The sequence below is a fragment of the Phalaenopsis equestris genome, unplaced genomic scaffold, assembly GCF_001263595.1.
Source record: "Phalaenopsis equestris unplaced genomic scaffold, ASM126359v1 Scaffold000002, whole genome shotgun sequence".
NCBI lineage: Eukaryota > Viridiplantae > Streptophyta > Magnoliopsida > Asparagales > Orchidaceae > Phalaenopsis > Phalaenopsis equestris.
Genome location: NW_018164444.1, coordinates 66380128 through 66393633, shown reverse-complemented (window position 1 = coordinate 66393633; position 13506 = coordinate 66380128). Strand labels below are relative to the sequence as shown.

Genomic DNA, 13506 nt, shown 5'->3' with positions numbered 1-13506 from the left:
TCATATATATATATAATTAAATTTTTTTTTTGAAAAGTTAGCTGACAAAATTTGACAATTCCGCTGGGGATTTGAGATATATAAAAATGAATGAATGTAATTTTAGAAATCGTGTTTTTTGGAAAGCTTTTTTTTTCTTTGCCGTAGAATTTGGGATTTTTTTTTAGTAAATTCGGGGGTGAATATCGTCAGGAATTTTTTAGTGGTGATTTGATATGAAGACTAGTTCAAGTAGTAAAACACAGAGACTCACATCCTAGTTGAGAACTAGTCGAGGAATGACTGCCACATTAGGAAGGAAAAACAAACTCCATTTAAGGGAGCTTTACACCCAACTTAATAGGTGACAAAGGAATCAAATACCTTACTGCATTTAAAGGGGTTTTACATCCAACCTTAGATGTGACGAAGGAATTAGACACCTTGTTCCATTTGATGGCTACACATTAAATAGGACAACCTTACTCCATTTAAGGGGGCTTTACATTTAACCTAAGATGTGAGGAAGGAATCAGATACTTTGCTCCATTTAAGGGGGTTCTACTCCTATCCAAGGAATTTGAATGTCTGTTACGTTAGAAATGACAACATTACTCCATTTTAGGAAGTTTTACATCCAACTTAAGATGTGACAAAGGAATCAGATAACTTGCTTCATTTAAGGGGATTTTACTCCTAACCGAGGAATTTGAATGTCTGTCACGTTAGGAATGACAACTTTACTCCATTTAAGGGAGTTTTACATCCAACTTAAGTGGTGACGAAGAAATCTGATACATTGCTCCATTTAAGAGAGTTTTATTCATATCCTGGGAATTTGAATGTCTTTGACATTAGGAAGGACAACCTCAGTCCATTTAAGGGGGCTTTATATCCAATTTAAGAGGTGATGAAGGAATTAGATACCTTGCTCACTCCCTTAAATTGAGTGGTATATGCATAAATCTCCCTCTTGCATGCAATTTTATAGAAATTGGATGGTATGTATTAAATCTTCCCTTCTTGTTTTATTGTTTCGGGTGCAGATACATATAAACTACGTGGTATGCATGTAAATTTTCCTTGTCTCTTTTTTTTTATTATCCCTCATGCGAAGAAGAAGCTAGGAAGGAGAAGTATTCACCCTACCTGGGTTCTTCGGTGGGAGGTCTGTCGGAGGGAGGTTTGCCGGAGAGAAGCTCGTCGGAGGGTGGTGGAAATAGAGGAGAGAAGTGCGCGTGAGAAAGAGGGGTGAGAGTGACTGGCGAGAGTGAGCAAAGAGGGAGTAGGGGCATACGATAAGTGATGTAGGGCAACATCGTCAAATTTTTTAAGCAAACGCGACCTACGGGCTTAGTCTCGCAACCCGCGTTTAACGTAAAAAGGCAATGACATTTTCGGTTAAGTTTACCTAACTTTTTTTCCAAACAGTGAGACGACGTTTTTAAAACGCCACTTCAGTTGATAAGCTCCCCAAACGGGGCCTTAGTTACATTGCTTTTATTTAGAATTTGTGCCCAGTTTCAGACAACCGCAACATCGGTGTTTCTAAGAACAAGATCTTATTTTCAAATCACTACGATGAGTAGTACTTCTTTAGAAATTGTTCATTGACAAGGAGCATATGTAACAATATCTCATCCTTTAAGATACTATCAGAACTATGTTTCTTTAAGTACACATAAAGATATATTATTTTCAAGAATATCTCAACTGAAGAGGTTGTAACTCTGTGGTTTCATTATAGTAGAGGTTGTAGCTTCATGTTGTCTTGAAAGAATACTTTGACGTCCTTGAATTGAAATTGGAGTTGAATGTTTTGAGGCATGAAAATTATGACTTCAGGTTCGAACTCTCATGATATTTTTATTTCTCAAAGATACATTTAAGCTAGTTAATAGCCAATGAAAGAATTTAAGACCACTTAACATTTTCCTGAAAATAATATCAGAAGGATTTTTTTAAGTGTGTTTTCCAAGTTTTATTAATTAGGAGAATATTCAGACAGAAAATTTTTTATTATATGCATACCTAAAACTTCTTCTAAGGGAGCCCTTTCACATAATTTATATTCATTTTTTTTAGAATTAATATATATATAGTGGAACATATTTCTTTTAAAGATATTGAATGTATGAAGTTAGACATCAATTTTTGATTTTATACTCACCTTAAGCTTCTTCTCAGGGAGCTTTTTTTCTCTTCTTTTTTTTTTTTTTTTTGAATCAAAAATTTCATATAATTCATTTTTTATCTTTTCTTTTCCCTCCTTTTTTACTGAGAATACTTTATCCGGTGAAACATCCCTTAAAGATTTTGAATGTCTAAACTCCATTGATTAATAATTCTAAAATATTTTTTAATATGAATTCTGAGATAATATAACTTATTCAAAAGTAGGGTTTGAATCATTTGACAGAAAATTAAATGGCTTCAAATATACTCAGTCGGTTATCCGCATTTTAATCACACTATTTTATTTTTAAATTTGCTTAGAACCAGGTCAAATTTTTTTAAAGCGAAGGACTTTATTATTATGGTATTAATTTCATTCTTCCCTTGAGTCACAATCTTATTACAACACCATAATCTTTATCATGAATCACTCTTTTTTTTATTTCTTCTGCTGAGCTTTGAACGTCGAAACTTGTTTCTTCTTTTCCAAAAATTCTTTCTTCATTTTATGTGAAGTTATATGTTGAATCTAAACAATAGAACATCTCTTCTTTTCAAACGAGCTTTTCAACTGAACGAACTCTGGACAATACCAAGTTTCTTTCTTTTTCTTATTTTCATTGTGTTGTTTATGTGTGTGGACGTGGTATTTGTGCAGTGTATGTATTCCAAGGATTAAATCCAAAGTCCTAAAAGGTCTCCCTAAGGCATTCCCCAATCCTTATAGGAATCTTATTTGAGTTTCGAAATGTTGGTTCCAATCAACTCAATAGATATTGAGGATTTCAAACCACACATATGAGACTCCAAAGAGTCAAGAAGTGACTCAAATTTCTAAATGATGTAGATCTCAACACAATTTCTCTAGGAAAGTCAGTAAGAAGGTCCTGTGGCTAGGTCTTAGTCATTAGAGAAGGAAACAGAACTCACCAAAAATGAAGTGAACAAGTGGACCCTAATAAGTGTGGTGTGTTGAACGAGCACAACACTCATATTGGCGTTGACCAAAACGATCAACGTAATGTGTTTACCTATCAATTTGTCATAACTAATATATATCAGGTTTTCCTTGCATCCAACTTAAGATGTGATGAAAGAATTTGTCGGTCGATTTAGGAAAAATATTTTAATTTAAAGTACATATTATATTGATTTTTAAAATAACATCTTAATTTTGAAATATGAGATCAAATAAAAATCTCATTCATGTAACAGTTTAGATAGTTGAGCACAGTGCCACAAATAATACATCACCCCGAGAGGTGGGGGTAATACTTATTAGTAGTTATTAGTAGGCTCGACCATTTAAACTAAAGAATTCATGACATTTATTTGGTTTGTGAATTTGTGACCGACAGTTTCCCTACCTAATAAGATTAGATAGAGTTTATATTACCTGAGTTTCTAATTTCCTATAAAGGCAAGCTCATATTGTTAATTATATCTTAAATGGTCGTAGTCACTTAAGAAAATTCTCAATTAAGATTAGGGGTTTCGTCTTCAAGAATTCAAAGTTAAGTTTCCACAATTGCATATAAGAAGAGTCAAGTGGAAATTGATCAAGTAGGAACAGTTACTATCGTAATTCGAGAGAGCAAAAAGATAGGAGATGTCACAGATTCTGAAGAAGACCTCAATGACTTCCCAGACTCTTATTGTTTAACTTTACATTTTTGAAATAATGTTATTTAATGTTTGTTCCTTCCAATTATTTAAAATTCAGGGCTTACATATATAATAGCCCAAAAAAATAGGAGGATTTATGTCGTACCGAACAAGCAATTTTAGAATCCTAAAATGTTAAGGTTTATATTGCATAACACGATTGTGCAAAGGCCTAAAGGATAGCGTGAGAAGGATTTACGTCATGCCAGACGAAGTACCTTAAAATCTTATGAGTTTGTTTTGTTTAAAACTACAGAAAGTTTAGTTGAAGATGGCTCGTCGCTTCGTTACTGAATCCTGTCATCTTCTGAAGTTGTCTTTTGTCCGCTTGCATCATTGTTCTGTTTCCCAGAAAGCTTGCTCTAAGCTCCTTGTTGTAATGTTGTGATTTCGACATGTGTATTTGAGATGATTTTTGTTATTATTGTTGAGTCACAAAGTTTTGTAGTGTTCCTTCTAAACAGGTGGCCTGTTGTCACCTACCCTAGAGGTCCTTTATAGGTATTGTAAATAACAGAATAATGATATTGCATGTAGAAACAAAATATGTATAATAAGACACAATAAGAAAGAAGGTGCAGTAAAAAGGAAAGTGGTAATAGGTACATGCCGCCTACGATGCCGCTGGTGAAAGGGGTTAGAATTACAAGTAGAACATGTAAATATAATGATAGATTAAACAAAATCAGAAGATATTAGCCCGTGTGTGAAAAAAGCAAAGTGACACATATATGAAATATCAGAGCTGCATATTAGAATTTTGTTAACATGGAGCTCAGAATCAAGGTTGGAGCTCTGAAAATTTTCAAGGGATATCCGTAGGCAATTGTAAGTATCATGTACGAGAAACCCAACAGAGAGGGTAAAAAACTGCCAACATGGCAATCAGGAGGAGAGTAATTCTTAGCCCGACCTATATAGCTGACATATGAACCGCCATAAGTAAGACTCAAAACTTTTAATTTTTTTTTGTTTAGTCATAAAAATAATTTAGACTTTTCATTTTATCATACAAAATATAATTTTTTTTTATTCATCAGAAGAGGTAATGTATTTTTTTTGTAAATGAGGTTGTTCATAAGTCAGTCCCATTTTGGGGCTTAAGACCACCAGCAACCCCTGAAGGTTAGGCAACTCTTTACCCAATGTAGCGGGTAGTATGTGACTCCTACACCCTCTCGTAGTCATCGCACGAAGAGCTACAATACTATTCTTGCGTACGTAGATATTTTTCTTATCACCGCACTATTCCCCGTCTCCTCCCATTTATAGCATCGCTCGATGATCCATATAAAGTTGCCACATTATGAATGTTTCAACTTAAATCTGACACCTCCACAACTGATATCAAGGCAAAGGTATGAAGAGACTGAGAGGATTTGCATACTTACTACTCAACTCCTATCTGCTTCCATACCCGACATCTAAAATTTGACTTCTTACGTTTGTGACTTCCAAATAGTTAATATCTCATGAAAGGATCATTATTTTAACCTCAAATAAAAAGTGAAATGCGGCTCTTCCTGCATAGGTAAGGTATGTAAAAAAAAAATTGAAGTTTTTGGTGTTAGATCTATAAAAGCATAGGAATTAAGTGATATGCATGCAGCTCCTTAAGATAACAAGTAAAGAAGGCGTCAAAATAAGTCCCAAATAGCACCAGATCTTCTCCGCACGCAATAATCGCTCCATTCAAAGAGGAGCGATGAGCTTAGGGTGAGGAGTGGCTAGGGTTGTGTGCGTGTGTTTGTTTTTTTTATTATTTTAATTATATCATTTCTTTTTTTATTTTGTATTATTAATCTAATTATTATTTTGCGCCTTTTTTGTTTTGTATATGTCAGTATATTGACGTAAATGTGCTCCCTAGGTAAAATTTACATTCCGGACGTGCTCGCGCGGTTTGTTTTGTCGTCTGGGATAGCTCGATGATCGAGTCTAATTGAGTTCGACTCACGCGTGGCGCGACATGTAACATTCTTCTATCCGATCGGAGTCGTTTAACGGGTAAAGTGCTGGCTGGTCATTGCCTAAGCAACAACCAAAGTCAAGCAGGCCGCTCTCGACAACAAGTCATTTGTCGCACGTCGAAGGGTTTCCTTATGACTTTCTCAATTCTATGGGAACTCGATTTGAGTTTAGATATATTGGTTTCAATCGACTCAACTAAACGTTAAGAATTTTCAAACCGCCTATATGAGACTACAAGGAGTCAAGAAATGATTTAAATTTCTAAATAGTGTGGGTCACAGTACTAATCCTTTAGGAAAGTAAGAAAGTCCTATGGTTATATTTTAGGCACTAGGGAAGGAAACATACCTCACCAAAAATGAGGTCAATAGTCGAGTGTAGACGTGAAATGTGGGAGATGGTGGAACAACAGGAACCAGAGATTCCTCAGTGGCAAGAACATTGGAGGGAACATCCATAGAAGTAGGATAAGGAATACTGTCCAAAAACTCCATCTCCCCTCACTTGAGGTCGAGTTAGGAAAATATGGAATACTTTCAAAAAAAAAAAAAAAAAGACAACAACACTCACATAGAACTCACATAGATTTTGTTTGTGATAGGATCAAGACACCAATATCTTTTTTGAAAGAAGACCCATTATGGATTCAGGATCAAGTTTACTCTGAATGGAGTCAGTGTTCTGAATAAAGGCTATGTACTAAAATATTTTGGGATTTAAAGTGGAGAAAACCCGATTGGCACGAATGCATGACATTAAGAAGGCTCAGATGTTGTGAATTTTAGAGGATATTATTTATGAGATAGGTAACAGTCAGTATGACATCATTCTAAAAACGTTTCAGGACATTAGATTGAAACATAAATGAGTGAGCAATGTCGAGGAGATGTCGATTTTTTTCTCTCGACTACCCCAGTTTGTTGAGGAGTCTCCGCACACAAGCTATGGTAGAGGATGCTCATATCAATATTTCACCTAAAATAGAGTTAAAAACTCACGATCATTGTCTGTCTGAAGGACCCGAATTAAAGTTTGAAGTCGATTAAAATGAAGGTGTAGAATTTTAGAAAGTGACAACTTTCGATTTGTCTTTTAAAATATAAGCTAACATCTTCCGAGTGTGATCATTAATTAAAATTAAAAATCACTGTTATTGGTGTAGCTGACAGTGCGAGAGTATCTCATACGTCACTGTGAATGAGTGAAAAAGAAGTCGAAGGTGTGTATGTGTGGGTTGGGTTGAACCCGATGCTTTTGGTTAGCTGACACGTCTCCCACTTGAAACTAGAAAGACTTTGATTAGAAAACATCAATGAATACAAATATTTTAAATATTGGAAACTATGATAGCCTAAACGACAATGCAAAAACATAATGGGACATTCAGTGGCCTGAGATAGGCTACAACTACCGAGTATTATGTCCTCGTTCTTCGTGTTTTTTTCTTTTAAAAGTAGTAGAATCCAGCTACTTGCTCAACAGTTCCAATCATCTCAAATTATGATCTTGAAAGACATAAACATCAAGAAAGAAATGCACAACATAATCAATGTCATGTGTCAACTTACTGACAAATAAAAGGATGCACTTCAACAGTGGTACATGTAACACAGATTCCAGAGTTAGACTTGTCGTTAGAACAACATACCATTTACCAACAATAGAATTATAGGAGTCATCCGCAATTCTGAACGTATCTTTTCCAAAATATGGATAGTATGTTGAGAAAGCTTATGAGCATCCAGTCATATGGTCTGTGACACCTGAATCAATGATCCACGGGCTTGAAAGGAAAAATATATGAGTGTCATAGGGATGGTACCTTGGCGAACGTGTGAGGTCGACAAGCCAACAGAGAACTGTTTGGATACAAATAGTTTGACTAAGTGCTCCATCTGACTTTTTCAGAGAATCAGAGGTTTCCAAAATGTTCTGGATAGGAGCCCGTTGAATAGTGGTAGACTATGATGTCGTATTAAAACCCTTGGCAACAGTAGATTTGTATGTCGGTTTTCAGTGGAGCTTTCAACGCTTGTCACGAGTATGGTTGGGTTTGTGACAGTAATCACAAGTGGGATAACTTGCCCGAGAGGGCTGGGCACTATTAGAGACCAAGGCAGCATGAGAAGTCTGTGGCAAATCTCAAAGAAAGCAGCACGAGCGGAAGGAAGAGGGTCTCAATCAAGAATACGACCCCCGACTTCATCATGTGATCCTTTTCTGCAATTTTCTGTAAGAGAGAAAGGTCGGAGGGTCCCCAATGTAGTCGTAGTAAATGTCGCATTTCATCCAGAGTGCCACCGGGTCATTGTAGTACTGTGTCACGGTCGTTGATCATATTTTGTTTACCAAATCTTCTTAGACATCTCATAGAATTGGTCGTAGTTTTCTACATCCAAGTGTGTATCATGGATTGCCATCTATAGAGCAATTAGCGGAAGGGAGGGACATATATGAACGATAAATCGAGAGTTCCATGGAGTTCTACTTTTTCTAGGTATCACGACCAGTCTATAGAGACTAGCCGTCGTCGGATTTCAGCTTGTAGGTCATATATTGTTGGAAAAAAACAGGTAATCCGAACAACTGCAGGAGAGACTAGCTGTCAGAGAAAAACAACAATGATGACCTACAATGATGGCTTGCGGGAGAATCTGTCTCTGCAGGGAGAAGGCCGGTGACTGTAAAGTACAACAGGGTAGGGTCGGCAACTAGGAGTTCCTGCTGGAGACCCTGCAAGGAAGCCCGATGGTGGTTGGGATCTAGGGTTAGATCCCGACTCTGATACTATGTTGAAATATTGGAGTAGAGCAACGTATCTTATTAATAAAAAGAGGGTATATAAATTGAATTACAAGGGACACTCATAAGAAAAGAAATAAAAACAAAATAAAGAGAAATATTAAAGAAATAAAAACAAAATAAAAGAAAATACGAAAGCAAATAACAATAAAAAAAGAAAATTTGTAGATTAATAAAGGCTAGGGATAGCGGTTATTATTTTAATATTCTAATAATGTATATATTATAAAACACAAATAATAAAATGGTGAAGGAAGGGCTCGAATTTGGGTTTTTGGGCCAGATTCCTGCACAGGATTACACGAATGAGGGCCAACAACCAAAAATTAAAAATAAAACAAGAGGGAGGAGCATTGAGCTGTGGGTTTTGGCTTATGCGTGAAAAGGAGAGTTGTTTGGCTCTGCATGCAAACTATTAGTTTCAGCATTCTGCGTCTGCCGTGATCTCTTCATTGCTTTTCCCTGGTATAGAAGGAGAGAAAGAACAGAAGTTTTAAAGGTTTTTGTATGTGTTGGTCTCATTGTGTTACGTTTTCAACTCCTTGTAGTCGTTGACTGAATCAGGAGAGGTCGCTGCGAAGAGGGGAAGCTACGCAGCGAAGGTTGCTGGAGCAATTCATGTGGCTAGCGCTGACAAATGGTGCAACACAGCGAGGAGTAGTCAACCGAAATTGAAAATTGAGAGGTTGCATGATGTAATCCCATCGTTGCTTTCTCTAGAGGGAGCCAAGGGCGCCCGTATCGGCTCTATCGTGCGAGAAGCAGAGAAAAATGAGAGTTCCAAAGGTCACTGTACACTATAATCTCGTCGTTGGTTTTCAATAGAAAATTGGAGAGTTCTGAAGGTCATTATACGTTACGATCTCGTTGTTGGTTGTCTAGGTCTCTGTACATTGCGATCCCTTTATTGGCTTCTCGGCTAGCCTTAATTGCGGCTATATCGTGTGAACTTTGGTCAGAGAGGAAGACGAGATGAGCCGAGTGATTCATCATGATTGAGAAGATGAAGTAGAGAGACCGGGCTTCGGCTTCGGGTTGCAAAATGAAGAGTATAAGAGAAACCAACAAGCGGCTTAAAATTAGTTTGTAATGGGGAAGATGCAGCAGGAGCAGTTAGTAGTTAACTCGTTGGGTGAGTGTTGCTTCAAGAGTGATACACTTTTGCATGCATCGTTAGAGAGGTATGCATGTAAAACCATAAGTTCAGAGGTGTTTAGATATTTTATTATATAAATACAAGGAATTGAATGGTATGTATGCAAATTTTCCTTTTCTTAAAAGCTCAGATTTGGCAAATATTTTTCATGATTTTTGGAACTATCATATCTTATCTTATTTTTCTTGCAGGTCTTCTAGCAGCAGTTCAGTATTCAAGGCATCATTTGCTGGGTTAATGGTCCCTTTCATGCTTCCTCCTATCTTTTAGAAGTTATTTTTGCATCGGCAGAGTTCATCTTCCACATTTTTTTAAGTTTGGAAAATTATGTAAATAATTATAATTTTTTTGTCAAAATATTCCTTACATGTGTGGGTTAATGGTCCCTTTCATGTGTGGGATAAATCAAACAAAATAATCCATTGCAAACACACAGGCTCAAAATAAATTTCTATAATACAATCTAAAAAGGTTGGCTAAGAAACTCTGACCAAAAATACAGAACTTCAATACATCTTTACAAAAAAAAAGGGGGCATTTACAAACATACCACTCAATTCTTATTATGTATCTAGCACCTAAGTTTTGCTTCTTTTTTTTTAAATTTAAACCACTCAAATCTTTCATACCACATCAAGAATACAACGATTTAAACTGGTATGTATGTAACAATTGTCTTAGATATGTAAATACATAAGAATTGAGTGGTTTGTGTGCAAATCTTCCCAAAAATAACCAGGAACTCGACAATCATCATATTAAAAAAAAAAAAGAAATTAAATTTCATAAGTAGCAAAGCTGCTTACTTGTACTTCTCCATAATTCTCCTGGCTTCTTCTAAGCTTTCCTCTGCGCTCAAGGGGTCACCCCCTCCTCCCTTGGGGCCTTCATCCTTGTTCAAGGCTATGTAGATGAAATAAATGACTCCCATCAAAGCCTGTTGCCATATGAGAAATCTCTCATTTTTCTTTCTAAGAAATTATAAAAAATAGGCATTTACAAAAATACCAACCAATTCCTATGCATTTACATATCTAACAACTCAACGTTACTCATTTTTTTTTTCATTTATACCATCAAAATTATTACTATTTTAACTTTTTAAATACCACACATAGATAAGGCGACATATATATAAGAAAAATTGAAGTTTGGGGGTCAAATATGTAAATATATTGGGAATAAGTGGTATGCATGTAAATGTTCCTACTAATAATGCAGATTGGAATGAATTTTTGTCCTAGAGATGCAAGAGTGATGACACAGATCATTTGATACACAATTATTATGTGTTCACATATCTAAAAACTGACCTTTGAAACTTATTCTTAGTAAGAGCCATAAAACAGTCCCTGAAAGGGTGTATTTCACTTTTAAAAAAGTTAATGATTATGATATTATTTTTGATGTGATGTTGATGTTTTTAAGTGTTATAAACATAAATGTGAAAGTTTAGGTGTTAGATATGTAAATACATAAGAATCGTGTGGTAGTTATGTAAATGCCACTAAATTTACCTACCTCATATTGTGAATGCATTTCCTCTATCATTTATGTTACAGATCTAAACTTCCTTAGGTGATGTTTGGCTACAGGAGAAGATTTAGAGTTGGTAGGATTTAATAAATCCGGATTTAGTAAATTCACCCTCAAAATCAGGATTTAACATGAGTCGAATTTAAAATTCGGACGTTAAATCCGAAATTTCATTGGATGGAATTGTGTGGTATTTATGTAAATGCCACTAATAAAAAAAAGACTAGGTTTCAGAGCAAATTTTAATTAATAACAAAGTATTTTTCTTTAAGTTAGACATTGCACCACATTCTTTTTTTGTTTTATATAATAAATTTTAAGTTATGCTTCATATTTCATAATAGTACATGAATGTACTTATATATGAATAACTTTATACAGCATATTCGTGCTTTGTTGATAAAAGTGTCGCTTCGCTCTGCACTTTGAAGTAAAAATAAAGCTTTCCTATTCTCTTGCTCTCACTCTATTTTCATCATTCTATGAAACAAAAAAAAAAGATGAAAATTTACATGCATACCACACAATTCTTATGTATTTACACATCTAAAACCAAATTTTTGATATTTACACTTATAACACCTTGGTGTCATGAACCTATACATGAAAATGTGTATTTAGCGACAGTGGTATTTTTATGTGATGTTGAAGATTTGAATGATATACATGTAAATATGAATGTTTAGGTGTTTGATACGTAAATGCATGAGAATTGGTTGGTACGTATGTAAACACTCCCTCCCAATAAAAATAATAATAATACTTTACCAACACGAAGAATGCCGTGGAGAGAATCGAGTTGAAGAGAAACAGAGCAAGTGCCGCCAGGGCGCCAGAAACAACAATTTTTGCTATTGGTCTGGGAATTGAATCCTGATATCAACAATCAAAACTGAGCGAACATTTTATTTTTTTTATTGTTTTTTATTTTTTAAGGTTGACATTATTGCAATTATTAAAAGGCAATTCTTACTGGCACGAGATTAGTTCCTGACTCCACAGTTTCTCTCCCAATCCTCCAAGCAGCTTGAATGACTGCAACCAATTGCCCACAAATAGAGTTTAGATTCATGTAACAACTGCTCAAAATAAATAAGGGGGGCGGGCATTGAGATACATACCACCTAATTATTTACATATCAAGCACCAAAACTTTACTTCTTACAAATATACCACCCAAACCTATCATATCACATCAAAAAGGCCATTATTTTGAGTGTAATACACCTTTTCATGCATAGGTAAGGTGACATACAAGTAAAAATTGAACTTTTGGTGTTAGATATATAAATACAAAGGAAATAGTGGTATATATCTAACTCTTCCAATATATATATATATGAACATCTCACAAAACTAATATGAAAAGAAACTGGCTTAATATGTTACAGCTGAGTGTAGACTTTCCAGGCAGATCCTAACAGGACAAACTACCATTAAAGCATATAGTTATGAAATACTCAATGTTTGCAAGAATTCTATAATTACCATAAAGGTCGAGGGAGTTGGAATATTATGGGGCATTTACATACATACAACACAATTCTTATGAAATTGCATATCTAATGCCTAAACTTTTATTTTCACATTTCTAACGCTCAAATCTTACTTATCACATTAAAAAAATGCCACTATCTTTAATTTTTAAAAGTGAAATACACCTTTTGATGCATAGGTAAAGTGGTATGTGTTTAGCTTTTAGATATGTAAATACATAGGAATTGTTTGGCAGGCATGCTAATCTTCGTAATATTATATGTGCTGCAACATCAAGGGCTACTTCAGTTGTTCTTCGTCTAACTTAACTCTATATTTTAGGAAACAGAGAAAAGAGTTAGCTTTATGATTACAAAGTTACAGAACAAATTATTCTAAATCATAAGGTTTATAAGAAAAAATTAAAGCTTTATCATAAATTAACCTTATAATTGCTTCAATATTTATTATATAGTTTATTAAGCATAAATTGGATCATTTATATTAAATATGTGTACCACTAGAGCATGATATCATTATATACTATGCTAATATATAACTATTATGTATTCAATTATAAGAAGCTGTAAAAACTAAAATAGATGAATATTTAGTATTTTTTTATTTAAGAAAAAAGGTTATTAAATGAAAGCCTATTAATCATATGACTCTCATAATGCTAATTCTACAAATTATTTCAGAACTAATAAGCATAATTTATTATCTTTATTAATATATTTTAATTT

General features: G+C 34.7%; 2 protein-coding genes across 3 annotated transcripts in view; one reads left to right on the top strand and one right to left on the bottom strand.

Moving 5' to 3' along the window:
* LOC110022670 (purple acid phosphatase 23) overlaps positions 1-10321 on the top strand; it is a 24253-nt gene extending 13932 nt beyond the window's left edge. For both annotated transcript variants that reach the window (XM_020721747.1, XM_020721739.1), the window contains exon 8: positions 9940-10321. In XM_020721747.1, coding sequence (XP_020577406.1) covers positions 9940-10018 — 79 coding nt within the window. In that variant the 3' untranslated portion in view covers positions 10019-10321. The remainder of the gene's footprint in view (positions 1-9939) is intronic.
* LOC110022682 overlaps positions 8715-13506 on the bottom strand; it is a 19317-nt gene continuing 14525 nt past the window's right edge. The window contains exons 2-5 of the mRNA XM_020721760.1: positions 12258-12319; positions 12053-12157; positions 10555-10685; positions 8715-9620 (exon numbers count right to left, since the gene is read on the bottom strand). Of these exons, the coding sequence (XP_020577419.1) occupies positions 9548-9620; positions 10555-10685; positions 12053-12157; positions 12258-12319 (371 nt within the window). The 3' untranslated portion in view covers positions 8715-9547. The remainder of the gene's footprint in view (positions 9621-10554; positions 10686-12052; positions 12158-12257; positions 12320-13506) is intronic.